Here is a 14,713-nt window from a genome sequence, read left to right on the forward strand (position 1 = left end):
AGAATTAAGAATGAAAGCCTCTCTCTCTCAGTTCCAATGTATGTACTAAACCCTAGGAACACAGAAACCTCAGTCATGAAAACACAACCCTATCCTCAATCCTAGGGCAAAATTTCATCGAAATGGTTTGAAAATTACCTGAGAAGGGCACAGTCCCAACTGTTATCATCTTACAGGGCAGGTACACTGAAGTGCACATAGGGCAGGAGGTATATCTTTACACAACTCAGAATTATAACCCATTTTGTCATAATCAGTCACTGCTTCGAAAGAAATTAGTAGCAATTGCATGAGAAACACAGATCCATCAGAAACTTTAGTCAACTTTCCCATTTCACAGATGAATAAATTATTGGTGAGAATCCCAGTAGAAAAGAGATGAGAAGTTCCAACAGAGTAACTGAGAGATTCATAAAAGGACTACTTACCAAGTTGGGGTAGAGTTTAAAGAAATCAACATGGAATAGGCTAAAGCCCCAGGGTTGATGACTGCATGGAGTCATTACTACCCCAGGTCTACTGTGGCCTGATGAGCACAGACCCTGAGCTGAGGAGGGATACCTATCGGGAGCTGTTGCCTTTAGGAGAGGAACACAGCTATTGCCAACCTCCAACCAGCAAGAAGGGGTCTGGGGGAGTCAATATCCCAACCTGGCTCTGCTCCTTCCCTTGGATCTCACAGACCTGAAGGGAAAAGGGAGAGAGCAGGACCAAGACGGGAGGGCCTCCTGGCAGGATGTGACACCTTCAGTCAAGAAAAAGACTCAGCTTGAGTGTACTCTGCAAGGCGAAACATGGCCAAATAGGTGCTCTGACCTTAGTCTTCTTCTCAGCTTAATGCCAGTGCTTCTCCTGGCCAGTCCCAAAGAAAACCCAGAGAGTGAATAATGCCAGTTAACACAGGTCAAAATTTTAATTTCTGTGCTGGGTGCAGTAGCTCACGCCTGTAATCCCAGCACTTTGGGAGGCCGAGGCAGGTGGATCACCTGAAGTCAAGAGTTCAAGACCAGCCTGACCAACATGGTGAAACCCCGTCTCTACTAAAAATACAAAAATTAGCTGGGAGTGGTGGTGTGCGCCTGTAATCCCAGATTCTCAGGAGGCTAAGGCAGGAGAATCGCTTGAACCCAGGAGGTGGAGCTTGCAGTGAGCCGAGATTGTGCCACTGCACTCCAGCCTGGAGGACAGAATGAGACTATTCTCAAAAAAAAAAAAAAAAAAAAAAAAAAAAAAAAAAAAAAAAAAATCAATTTCTCAGGGACAGAGCCAGGTGGAAAAGGGTGAGAGTGGGATTTGGAGGTGCAACTCGAGAACATCCCACACAGAAGGCTTAGGTTAGAGCGGATGCTTGATGTTGACCATAAGAAAGGAGAATTGTTTTGCTCACTCAACAAATACTGATTGAGCACCTACTCTATGCCAGGCACAGTTTTAGACACGGGAGACGACGGCTGTGAGCAACAAAGACAAGGTCCATGCCATCAGAGATATGACATTCTACTGCACGGGGATAGACAATAAAGACACACAACAACCTACATATAAGATAATTGCAGATTGTGACAAATACTGTGACACCAACAAGCTGAGCTGTGTGCCAGAGACACTGAGGGAATTTCCTTCATAGAGTGATGACTCAGGGAATGCCTTGGAGCTGAGACCCAAAGGATGGCCAGACTTGGGAAGGGTTCAGAGAAGTCCACTAGCCAGAGGATGCAGCAAGTGTCAGGACCACAGCGAGGGGAGGAACTTGACTGTAGACAAGGAGTTAGGGGGAAAAAAAATCAAAGATGCAGTTACAGAGGTTGGCAGGAACCAGATCGTACGGGGACATGGGGGCCCAGGTATGAAGTTTGGACGTGATTCTAAGAAAAAAGCCAATCAGGCCGGGCGCGCTGGCTCACACCTGTAATCCCAGCACTTTGGGAGGCCGAGGCGGGTGGATCACCTGAGGTCAGGAGTTCAAGACCAGGGTTTGCTGACCCCTGATATAACTGATCATGTTCTCCAAACTACTCAGTTCACAGGTGTCTTCTCAGTCCTTATTCTGCCCAAGAATATATCCCACCTCTGCAGACTTTGATACCAACAGCCAACATCCCTCAAACTATATCCCCCTTTGCCTTCCATTGTATGGTGCACACCTAGTTCTCCTCTAGCCGGTCTCTGACCCTTCTGACTTTTCCTGCTTATCCCTGTTCTTTTATTTGTCCTTTAAATGTAAACCTTTTCCTAGGTTTTCTAATTGGTCGTCTTCCCTGGATTATAACCATTATCTCACCTTGATACAAATGACTTCTAAATCTGTCTCGACATCTGACCCTTCTCTAGAATTAAATACTCGACAGCATAGATATTTACCCAGCGCAATCCACACACACTTCAGTGTCAGAACATCCAAAGCGGAATGTGCGTTCCTCTGGAAGCCTGCTCCCCCTGGTAAGATACAGCCTGCTCCCAGGCGAGACATCCTGGCTCCTGCCTCTCACTCAAGATCATTTCCAGCTAGATAGTAAGTTCTGCCTCTTACTTCATGAAGCCTCTCAAGTAAGGTCCTTTCTCTCCATCACGGCTACCACAGCCCGGGCAGGCCTGGCACTTCTGACCTGGATGTGGCAATAGTGCCTGATAATGGAGATATTATACAGTACAAAACAGGGACTCATAGAGTATAAGTGAGAAATCTCCCTTGTTCAAAAACCTTCTAGGGCTCTCCATGGCTTGAAGAAGGAAACCTAAAGTCCTTATTGTGACTGTCAACATTCTCCAAGAGCTAATGCTTAGCTACCTTTCTGGCCTCGTTCCTCACCCATCTTCACCCACAAGGCCCCACATGCCATCCAAACAGGATTATCTGTGATGCCCAAACACACGGGGCACTTTTCCCCATGCAGCCTTTGCCTTAACTCAGAATATCCTTCCTCTTCTTGTCTAGGACAGCTAATAGACAGGAATATAAGAAATGTTTTAACATAACAAAAGAATAATCACAGCAAATTGTATTACGGAGCTACAGTTATTACGAGGCACAACAGCACAGGCGCTAAGACTGGAGTCTTTGAAGCAAGCACTCTGCTTTCAAACCCCAGTCTGCCATTAGCCAGTGGTGTAAGCACTTGAGCCTCTGCATTTAGCTCTGCAGCAAAATGAGACCAATTATCTTATCAGCCTCACAGGACTTCTGGGAGGATGAAAAGAGCAAGGCATGTTACGCACAGCAGATGCATAATAAGCATCAGTTATATTAATGATAGTGTTTTAAAATTATGCTACTGTTTAACATGAAAATTCCAGCAAATCTAAGATACTTAACATGTATGAGTAAACTATCAAAAATAACTGAAAATGACTGAGCCCACCATTGGCTGGTTTGTGAGACTGCTGGAGGCAGAGTGTGTTATTACACTCTCTCTGATAGAAAATCTTGCTACGGACAAAAAAAAAAAAAATCATAAAATGTCTCTTACTCGTGTCTTCTAGCCTCACTTCTGAGGATATTTCCCTGTTGAATGTCAACAGTGGTCACCTAAGTTATCTGCACAAAAACCCTGCTTGTCAGCAATGTTATTTGTAAAAGAAAACCATTTGAAATAATCTGATCCATTCAATAGTTGGGAAGAGACTCAACAAATTCCAGATGCAGGAGGAAGTGTATGGGCCTGGCACGCTGCCTGCAACTCAGGCTTCAACAAAGGGCCTTTCCTTTCCCCCTCCCCTTCCCCTTTGTATTGTTGATGAATCCATGAATAAGTAAAAGAATACATGAATGAATGTCTTAAAATATTTGTTAGACAAAATGCCAAGAAGATATATACCCTATAACAGCAGAACATTTGAAGTCTAACATGTAATTTTTATTACATCTCAGAATCAAAGTCCTTCTGTGGAAATCCTTATTTTGAAGTTGAAACTGCAGTCTATAGAAAAATATTATTTTTATTATTAATGTTTATTTAAACCACTCTAAACCTTTAAGGAGTGCATAAAATTAAAGCTGTAGTTCCAGTTCACAGAGGTATCAGGCCCTGTCTCAAACTTCAGTATAATTTCAGCCAGGCACGCAATGTTAACTTTGACATGAAGAACAAGGATCAGCTAATACCTAGGATATCCCAAACATAAGCAGCAAAAATGGAGAAGAAAGAAAGAAACTTCGCTCCATTATGGATGAACAAAAACCAATCACATTTAGTTTCTTGAAAACAAAGTCCAAGAAAAAACAAAAGTACAGAAGCAAAAGTTGAGGTGGGGCTGGCCAGCAGGGCAGCTGCCTATTTGGGGAGGTAGAAACTGTGATCTCACCATTTATTTCTGCTCTAGAGAATCCAATTTGGGCCTACTTTTCTTCTTTGAGAGCCTGTTCTGGGTTTCAGACCATTTTTCCTGGCAATCCAATGAAGGAAATAAAAAAGGAGACATATGACCTCACCTGCTCCAGTACCTCCAGGCTGACAGGGGAGCACAGCTTCCTGTGCTTTGCTTTCTTTAGCTGATTCATTTCAAATAATGGAAAACACATTCAGCATAAGAGAAATAAGGCTCTCTGTTACACAGGTTTACAAATATAGAGAGACTTTCTATCTTGATTCACTACAAAGGGTTTCAAGAAAAGCAAATTAATATATTGTGACCAGTGACTCTGAAACCTTTTTGGGTCACAGATCCCTTAGAGAATAAACTGTAATCTACAAGCTCCCTTCCTGGAAAAATGCACAGACACACATACACATAAACATACACATACACATATACATACACATACACATATACATACACATATACATACCTATACATGCACATATACATATACATACATACACATACATGTACATGTACATACATATATACATACATGTACATACATACACATGTACATATACATACACACATACACATATACATATGCATACATACACATGTACATATACATACATACACATACACATATACATACCTATACATACACACACGTACATATACACATATACATACAAATACATACACATGCATACACATGTACATATGCATACACATATACATGCACATACATACACATACATACACATGTACATATACATACACATATACATACATATACATACACATACACATATACATACATACACATACATGTACATACATACACATGTACATATACATACACATACATACACACACACTCACACACACACACACATTATACACACCTAATCCACAGATATTTTTACGTGCAATCGCAGGGATTTATGACCCTCTGAAGTTGGTCCATAGCCCACAGTTAAGACTTGCTGACCCAATTAAATCTTTTCAAAGAGAAAAGCTGAAAATTACCCAGGTTGTTGAGGCCAATAGAGTCCTCCATTAATCAGGTAAAACAACAGAATTTCAGAACCTGGAAATGATGTAGAGATCTATGCTTCAAGTCTTTTCAAAGGTCAATTGTAGGCTTTTGATTATTGGTAGCAGCGGAACTCTCTTTTCAGATGAAATCTTCTGCACAATTCCAATATTTAAAACAGAACAAAATAAAACTATTCTGTTCCCAACACAAAGAAGCAATAAATGTTCAAGGTGGTAGATATTCTAATTACCTTGATTGGATCATTACACATTGAGTACATGTATCAAAATATCCCCATAAATATATATAATTATTATATATCAACTAAAAATATTAGGAAACAATAATGAAACTCTTCAAATTGATAAAGATGCTGGGGGCCTAGAGTGCCATCTGTTCAACTCCCTCTGTGTCACTTGTGACTCTGAAAAAACACTGCCCTGGGCCCACTCCACCGGTCCACTGAGCCACACTTGGGCCACTTGTCTCCCATACCATCAATATGCCCAGCCAGTCCCAATAAGCACTGCCATTCACAGAACAAGCCCAGAACATACCGATTTCTCTGCCTAGTTGGGAGGACTTCAGAGATCCCGCTGACGACACAACAGCACACCTGCCCCAAGGCCCAGCCTTGGTCCTAATATTGTCCTTGGGCAGATAACCCTCCCATTCAGAGGTATTGAAGGGAAAATCTGTGGCCTCTACCATGGATACATTCACGTGGTCCCGGAGGTGGCAGCGCAGGGCCTCTGCACTGAACTTGATGCCTGGTCCTGGCCCCTTGTAGGACACTTTGTACTTGTTCATGCTTAGGTAATTCTTCCAGATCTTTTGCAGCCTAGGGATAAGGTTTTTGGAAGAGCTGTCCTTGTTCCACACCTGGAAGAAGGCCTCTGGTTTGGCCTTGGGTATGTCTCTGAGACTGCCGAGGGCCTGGCGGCCCCTGTGGGGGTCCTGGGTGCTGCTTGAGGATACAGACTGGGAATCAGACCCCATGGCCAATTTCCCCAGACTCTTCAACACCTGGAATTCCTTGGTTTGCAATTTAAAGGAATCATAGTAACTCCCTTTCTTCTTTTCCTTCCACACACAGATGACTGCAAACAGAAGAAAGACCAGGACACAGCAGCTGAACTTCTTCTTCAAGTTGGTGTGAATCATAATGAAGATGTGTTCAGGGAAGCCACTTTGTTCTGAGCAGGAAAACAAGCCTAAAAAAAGTGAGACAAAGAAAACACAAATGATGTGAAGAAAAACCCAATGTGGCATGAGGTGGAGCGATGGACTGATCAATAGATTTCAAGTGAGGTGACTTGAATTCCAGCCCTGGTCTACCTCCTAGCCACCTCTGCAGCCTCTTAAGTAATTCTTGACAAAAGTCAGCCTCAATTTGGACTTTGAACGTGGACAGTAGTCCCTCGGACACTCCCCTCTTCCTCTTGAGCCATGAACACTTTATTATATGTCCTCCTATCATTACTTTTTCTATGCTGAACATTAGTTTCTGATTGCCTTTGTCTACCTCCCTGACTGCACTCTGAGTTTCTTGAAGTCAGAAACCACACCTTGCAAATCATTCGGTTCCTAGGGCCTTGCAACATGTGTTAAATGAAGCCATGCAGCTTGGAAAAACAAAAACAAAAAAACAGAATACAAAAGAGCAGGCTGACTGTTTCACATCACCAAACCTAAACTTTCTAAAATAGTAAGTGGCCAACACACCTTCAAAATAGGCAGAAAAAGACTTCTCGTTATAGATGATGCCATAGACTTATGACGCATCTCTCTAAGGGCTGCGATGTTGGACTCCTGCATGAGAAGATCAGGGGTTATCTCCACCACATAGTTTCGTGCAGTACCCTGCAAGAAGAGCACTACGGAGACAGGAAGCTGACTCACCTCATGATAGAGGCCAGGAAATCTAGGTAAGATAGCAGACATGCAGCCAACTAAGGAAATGGAAACAAAAATTCATTAAGCATGCTAGATGTTACTTCACTTAACTTCGCCATAACCAGGGCCACCATGAGACACAACTCTGGGGGCACCAAGCATAGCATAATCTAATATGAAGGGCATCTCCTAACCTAAAGGTGTTATCATCTCCATTTTATGGATTAGCAACCTGAGGCTCTGAAAAGTCAAGGGAAGTGTCCAAGCTCACAGAGCTGAGGAAATGGTTGCACTGAGGTTCAAATCCAAGTGGACTTGATTCCATAACCCATGACCTTTCCACTACAACATGCACAGAACTGCAAAAAGCTCTGGAAAATAGATTTCACTGAGCAAATAGAGACTGAATTGTCCTCTTTATTTCTGGGTAAACACCTACTTTGTTTTCTCAGAATTTATTGTGTAACTGAATGGAAACTGGAAGTACTTTGAACTCAAATAATGGCTGTATCTTTTGGAAAACATGACATTCTTTCCCCATTCACTGGGTTTATTTACAATAGTGAACCAAAGCAATCACCTCCGGGGTTTTGCTAACCCACTAGGGATCTGAGGTTTCTTCCCATGGATCCTGCTTCTATGGATATCAGGAAAAGGTAGTAGTAGTACTGGACTGGGTGTTCACAAAACCCGGGTTCTTATCCCCATACTTGGTGACTTTGGACAGGTCACTTAATATTTCTGCTCCGGAGTTTTTTAGAATAATTCTGTCTGCCCTATGTGATTTGCAGAGTGTCGGGAGCACAAAACAAGAGGATGGTATTCATTGGATTTGAACAAGGTAAGCAAAAAAGCACAGGAGGTATTCTCAACAGAGACAGGAGAGCAGCAGCTCAGCCTGGGGACCATGTGGAGGTGATGGGGGATAGTGAAGACAGTGGTGTGAAGCCGCAGCCATAACTCAGCAGCCCCGAGCTCCAGGCTCTTCCCTGGGAACTCCTTCATGAACTGACATCCAGCTCATTCCTGGAATCCATTGGCAGTACCAACCAAAGCAGTGCTTCCACCATCCCAGACCTCAGGAACCAGTGGCTCTGGGAATGATGGGTTCCTATCCTGGACTGCTGAAGTTGTGGAAATGATTAAATGTACACAGCGGAAGAAGAATTCAGATTTAAGATCATGAAGTGGAAGGTGGAAGCTTGTATTACCAGAAACTAAGGACTTCAATTTCCACAGATACCCAACACAGGTAATCACATGACCATATGACAGTTGAAGAAAAACCAGAGAAAAGAAGGCAAGTAGCATTTAAGGAGGGCCTACTACATGGTAGTCACTTTCCTTGCAATATCTCATTGAACCTTTACCACAACACTGATAGAGTTATTGACAACCCTATTTTAGGAAATGAAAAAACTGAGGCTTAGCAAGGTTCTAGGGTCTCTCCAACATCAACAGCAAATCAGTTCTAGAACCAGAATTCCAGCCCAGGTCTATCTGACTCTAAAAGTTCATCATCTTTCCACCCAAGGACATGCATCTGTGATAAGGGGCAGTGAGAAGTCAGTGTGATCAAGTCGGACTCAAGGTCACTAGAGAGGCAACTTGATCTGTCAGACAGTGGCAGACAAGCCTGCCATCCCTGCTGTGCACTGTGTTATCACTCAAGGGGACTTTCCGTATTAAGGTTTCCATATTAGTAAGGTTTTACAGACTTACTATAGGCAGCAGATTTTATGAGCTCCATTTATAGCTGAGTATTGTGAGGTTTGGAAACACAAGTAACTTTCAAAGTTGCATGAGTGATTTGGAAATAGTGGACTTGGAACTTGACTTTGACATGTCTGAATGAAACAACATGGCAGGAACGGCCTGATTCACTGTCACAGGACTGGAGGCTCAGGGAGCGGCTGCCCAGTACCTACTCTCCAAGGTGTGGTTTCCCAGGAAAGAAGAGTTCCTCCAAATAGCTGGGTCCAACGACAGTCTTGCAACCATCAGATGGCCTCAGCCTTCACAGCCTGTGCCCTGTCATGGCCTCAGGGCACTCATCTGAAATCCCACATCAGGGCTCTTGTGGTCCCTTGACACCACCCTTGGTTGAGGCTCCAAGTCCACCAGGTAGCTAGAGTTTCTGGTCACAGGCACTTATAACTGCAAGACCCTCTCTCATCTCTCAAGTTGTCTGAAGAAGGCAGAGTCTGAAGAAGCTTTCACTAAATGGTGCAACTGAGGGAAAAGAGTAGCAAACTTTTCTCTATAAATGTTTTGGAAAAACAGACCAAGCTTTGAATTTTCCAATCACACCAGACTGTGTTCTTAAGCATCCAGGTGTCTGCACTGACTGCACCCTTTCTCCTTGTCCATGTGCTTCCCAGCTCTGACAGCATCACCCTTCTGTTTCTGAAGGTCAGTGGAGGCCACCTCCCCCTCCGCACTAGCCTTGTTCCCCTTTGCTGCCAGCCAGTGCTCTGTAATGCTTGCTTTACATGCCTGACTTTGCTGCTAAAGGAAAACTCCTCCCGGCATCCTTTCTGAAACCCTAGTACCCAGCACAGTGCCGGCGCCAGAGCGGATACTCAAAGAAAGATTACTGAACTGATGCAATTTTATAAGAGAGTCTTTACAATCATCATGAGGCTCCTAGAGGAAGAAGACAGCAACTTGCATTACCACCTTCAAAGAACCGGCCAACACTGAACCAGCAGAAATCAATGCTCAAAGCAAGGAAATCCTGTCCCGACCCACCCATCACGACATACTCAATACCAGTTGCATTTGTGGCACGTAGTAGGAACTCAGAACGGTTGACTGAAATACAGAATAACTTAAATCTTATAGTTAATAGAAATGCACAAGCCATTTCTCTATACCCCACAACCAAACCCAAATTGAATCAGCAGTTAAAGAGGACTAAAAAATGTATACAAAAAGAAAACAGCAAAGCTGTAGCCAGATACTGAGATCCTGAGATTCCCTGTCAGCACATCTGCCACACCAGCTTTTACTCAGGAATGTACCCCTTTGCTAGCCCATGCCTCTGTGTGTTCCTTACCTGCTTCTGGTTAATCCCCCAGGGGCTGCAGGCCCTTCAGGTCCTCAGGAATTAGCACTATTCTCCATGGGAGGGAAGATTTATTGGGTCTGGAGGCCAAGGCCCATTTTTCTCAGGATGATCAAAACTCATCTGCAAAGGCAAAAAACAAGAGAGAGAAAGAGAGAAGGTGAGCGCTGTTTTCCAGCAGAGGCAGGGTTAAACATTAACAAGATGGAAAGGTGCCTCTGCAGAGTTAGGCTAGGTCTCAGCCCAGGAAACCTCCAGGGCTCAGGAAAAAAAAAGAGAGAAAAGCATATTAAAGGTGCAATGCTCTGGATCTGTGAACAGCACAGATAGCCTAGAAATAGACTTGACACCAGCCGGGTGCGGTGGCTCACGCCTGTAATCCCAGCACTTTGGGAGGCTGAGGCGGGCGGATCAGGATCATGAGGACAGGAGATCGAGACCATCTTGGCTAACACCATAAAACCCCATCTCTATTAAAATACAAAAAAAAACTGGCCAGGCATGATGGCGCCTACCTGTAGTCCCTGTAGTCCCAGCTACAAGGGAGGCTGAAGCAGGAGAATTGCTTGAACCCGGGAGGTGGAGCTTGCAGTGAGCCGAGATCATGCCACTGCACTCCAGCCTGAGCGACAGAGAGAGACTCTGTCTCAAAAGAAAAAAAAAAAAAAATGAAAGAAATAGACTTGACACCAGATAAGAATGGGCTAGAAAGCTAAAGCAGCCACCATGGACCAACCTGGCAAGAACAGATTGTTTAATCGCTGGTTTGGAGATAAATAGGGAGCAATTAGGTCCATCCTGAAATAAACTTCAGACAGATTTTCAAAAACTTATTTATTTTCAAAGAATATTTAATAATATATGAAAATTCAGTCAGTATAATTATACCTGAAAAAATAGGCTATAAAACTGTAAATACTATCCAAATTCAGGAAAAAAAAAAAAAACACGTTTAAAAAAATGTGAAAAAGTACTAGAAAAAAGTACACCCAGAATGGTAAGAATAATAGATGTTTTCATTTTTTATCATTTGACATATATTCCAAAATTTCTAAAATGTACATTCATTATTCTTTGACTTTGAAAAAATGTACAAAAGTATAAAAATATAACTTTAGAAAGCTAAAAATAAGCCAGGCATGTGTGCCTGTAGTCCCAGGTATTCAGGAGGCTGAGGAGGGAGGATCATTTGAGCCCAGGAGTTAGAGGCTGCAGTGAGCTATGAGCGCCACTGCACTCCAGCCTAGGTGACAGAGTGAGACCCTGTCTCTAAACAAACCAACAAAAAGCAGCTAAAAATATAATTATATACTTGTCAGCTCTTTCTTCTTTTGATGCATTGTAGGAAAACAGCAAAGGAAAAGTTTAATACATTCAGTTGCAAGAAAATTTCAACATCTATACAATGAAAAATACTGTAACTACAATAAAAAGGAAAAGTCAAAATACAAAAAGGATTAATGTAGTAAAAGTTTCCCAAAATAAAGAGGTAATCAATGTGAACAGACATATCACAAAACAAAAAGCACAGTTAACAAGCATATAAAGTTATGGTTAATCTTGAGAGAAACCCAAGAGGGGCAACTAGAATACTAAAAAACGAGTTTATAGAATTTACATTACTCAGCAGTTTTCTACATAATACTCGTTGCTGGACAGATTATAATTAAACTGATATACATTCAAAGGATCATATAAATTAATTTAACCTTTCTAGAATGTATTCAGGCCATAGAATTAACAGCTCCTGGCTATGGACCACGTACTGTACTTCTAGGAGCAAGAGTGAATAAATAAATAATTCAAAAGTAAAAAAGATTATACACTTCAGTTTCCCCACATGTAAAATGATTCTCTACATTACATAGTTGTGATGACAGTTGAAAGAGGATTAATGAGATAAAGAATGAGTTCTATAAAGCAATAGGCATACAAAGAAGAAAAGGTTTTTTTTTTTTTAATAATTTTAACTTTTATGTTAGATTCAGGGGGTACATACGCAGGCTTGTTACTTGGGTATACTGCACAATGCTGAGGCTTGGGGTATGACTGATCCTGCCATGCAATTACTGAATAATTAGTTTTTAAACTCTTTCCCCTGTCTCCCCCGTCTTGTAGTGCCCAGTGTTTATTATTGCCATCTTTATGTCTATCAGTATTCACTGTTTAGCTCCCACTTATAAATGAGAACATATGGTATTTGGTTTTCTGTTCCTGCATTATTAATTTGCTTAGGATAATGGCTTCCAGTTGCATCCATGTTGCTGCAAAGGGCATGGCTCTGTTCTTTTTCATGGCTGTGTAGTATTCCATGGTGTATATGTACCACATTTTCTTTATCCAATCCACCACTGTTGGGCACCTAGGGTGATTTCATTCTTTGCTATTCTGAATAGTGCTGCAATAAACACACAAGTGCATGTCTCTTTTTGGTAGAAACATTTATTTCCTTTTGGATATATACCCAGCAATGTGATTGCTGAGTTAAATGGTAGTTCTGTTTTTAAGTTTTCTGAGAAATCTCCAAACTGCTTTTCATGGTGGCTGAACTAATTTACATTCTCAACAACAGTGTGTAGATGTTCCCCTTTCCCTGCAGCTTCCCTAGCATCTGGTGATTTTTGACTTAATAATAGCCTTTCTGACTGATGTGAGATGGTATCTCACTGTGCTTCTGATTTGCATTTCTCTAATAATTAGTGATACTGAGCATTTTTCATATTTGTTGGCAGCTTATATGCATCTTTTGAGAATTGTCTGTTCATGTCTTTTGCTCACCTTTTAATGTTGTTATTTGTTTTTTGCTTGTTCAATTGTTTTAAGTTTCTTATAGAGATTCTGGATGTTAGACCCTTGTTGGATTCATAGCTTGCAAATATTTTCTTCCATTCTGTAGGCTGTCTGTTTATTCTGTTGATAGTTTCTTTTGCTGCACAAAAGCTCTTCAGTTTAATTACTTCCCACTTGTCAATTTTTGTTTCTGTTGCAGTTGCTTTTAAGTACTTAGTCATAAATCCTTTCCCAAGGTTGATGTCCAGAATGGTGTTTCCTAGGTTTTCTTCTAGGATTCTTATAGTTTGAGGTCTCACATTTAAATCTTTAATTGATCTTAAGTTAATTTTTGTATATGGTATAAGGAAGGGATCTAGTTTCATTCTTCTGCATACAGCTAGCCAGTTATTCCAGCATCATTTATTGAATAGGGTGTTCTTTCCCCCATTGCTTATTTTTGTTGACTGTGTTAAAGATCCGATGATTATAGGTATGTGGCTTTATTTCTAGGTTCACTATTCTGTTCCATTCGTCTATGTGTCTGTTTTTGTACCAGTACCATGCTGTTTTGGTTACTGCAGCCTTACGGTGTGGTTCTAAGTCAGGTACTGGAATACTTCTGAGTTTGTTCTTTTTGCTTACAATTGCTTTAGCTATTTGTACTCTTTTTTGGTTCCACATGAATTTTAGGATAGTTTTTTTCTAGTTCTGTGAAAAATGACATTGGTAGCTTGGTAGGAACAGTGTTGAATCTACAGATTGCTTAGGGCAGTGTGGCTGTTTTAATGATATTGATTCTTTCACTCCATGAACACGAAATGTTTTTCCATTAGTTTGTGTCATCTATAACTTCTTCCAGCAGAGTTTTGTAGTTCTCCTTGGAGGGATATTTCACTTCTTTGATTAGATGTATTCCTAGGTATTTTGATTAGATGATTTCCTAGGTATTTTGATATACATCTTTGATTAGATGTATTCCAAGCCTTTTGGCAGTGTCTTTACAGTTTTCTAGGTATAGAATCCTATTGTCAGCAAGGAGAGACAGTTTGTGTTCTTTTCCTGTTTGGATGCCTTTTACTTCTTTCTCTTGTTTGATCGCTCTGGACAGCACTTCCAATACGATGCCGAATAGAAGTGGTGAGAGTGGGCATCCCTCGTTTCAGTTCTCAGGGAGAACGTTTCCAGGTTTTACCCATTCAGTATGATATTGACTGTGGGTGTGTTACAGATGATTCTTACTATTTTGAGGTATGTGCCTTTGATGCCTAGTTTCTTGAAGGCTCTTATAATGAAGGGATTTTGAATTTTATCAAAATCTTTTTCTGCATCTATTGAGATGATCATATGGCTTTTGTTTTTAATTCTGCTTATGAGGTGAATCACATTTATTAATGTGTCTAGGTAAAACCAACCTTCCATCCCAGGAATGAAGCCTACTTGATCACAGTGAGATAACTTTTTGATGTCCTGCTGGATTCGGTTTGCTAGTATTTTGTTGAGGATTTTCACATCTGTTTTCATCAGAGATATGGGCCTGTGGTTTTCTTTTTTTACTGTGTCTTTGCCAGGTTTTGGTATCAGGGTAATGCTGGCTTCATAGAATGAGTTAGAAAGGGATCTGTCTGCCTCACTTTTTT

The 14,713-nt window shown here is 41.5% G+C and overlaps 1 protein-coding gene across 9 annotated transcripts in view; it reads right to left on the reverse strand.

Annotated features, from left to right (window-relative positions):
- Positions 1 to 14,713, reverse strand: part of ST6GAL1 (ST6 beta-galactoside alpha-2,6-sialyltransferase 1) — a 144,733-nt gene that overhangs the window by 24,808 nt on the left and 105,212 nt on the right. For 7 of the 9 annotated variants that reach the window (XM_050776528.1, XM_050776562.1, XM_050776542.1 and 4 more), the window contains 2 exons: positions 10,296 to 10,427; positions 5,899 to 6,555 (listed from right to left, as the gene is read on the reverse strand). In XM_050776528.1, coding sequence (XP_050632485.1) covers positions 5,899 to 6,505 — 607 coding nt within the window. In that variant the 5' untranslated portion in view covers positions 6,506 to 6,555; positions 10,296 to 10,427. Of the gene's footprint in view, positions 1 to 5,898; positions 6,556 to 7,066; positions 7,154 to 7,243; positions 7,294 to 10,295; positions 10,428 to 14,713 lie in introns of all 9 variants that reach the window. The other 2 variants (XM_050776591.1, XM_050776597.1) reach the window with 2 other exon arrangements.

Source organism: Macaca thibetana, chromosome 2 (genome assembly GCF_024542745.1).
Source record: "Macaca thibetana thibetana isolate TM-01 chromosome 2, ASM2454274v1, whole genome shotgun sequence".
NCBI lineage: Eukaryota > Metazoa > Chordata > Mammalia > Primates > Cercopithecidae > Macaca > Macaca thibetana.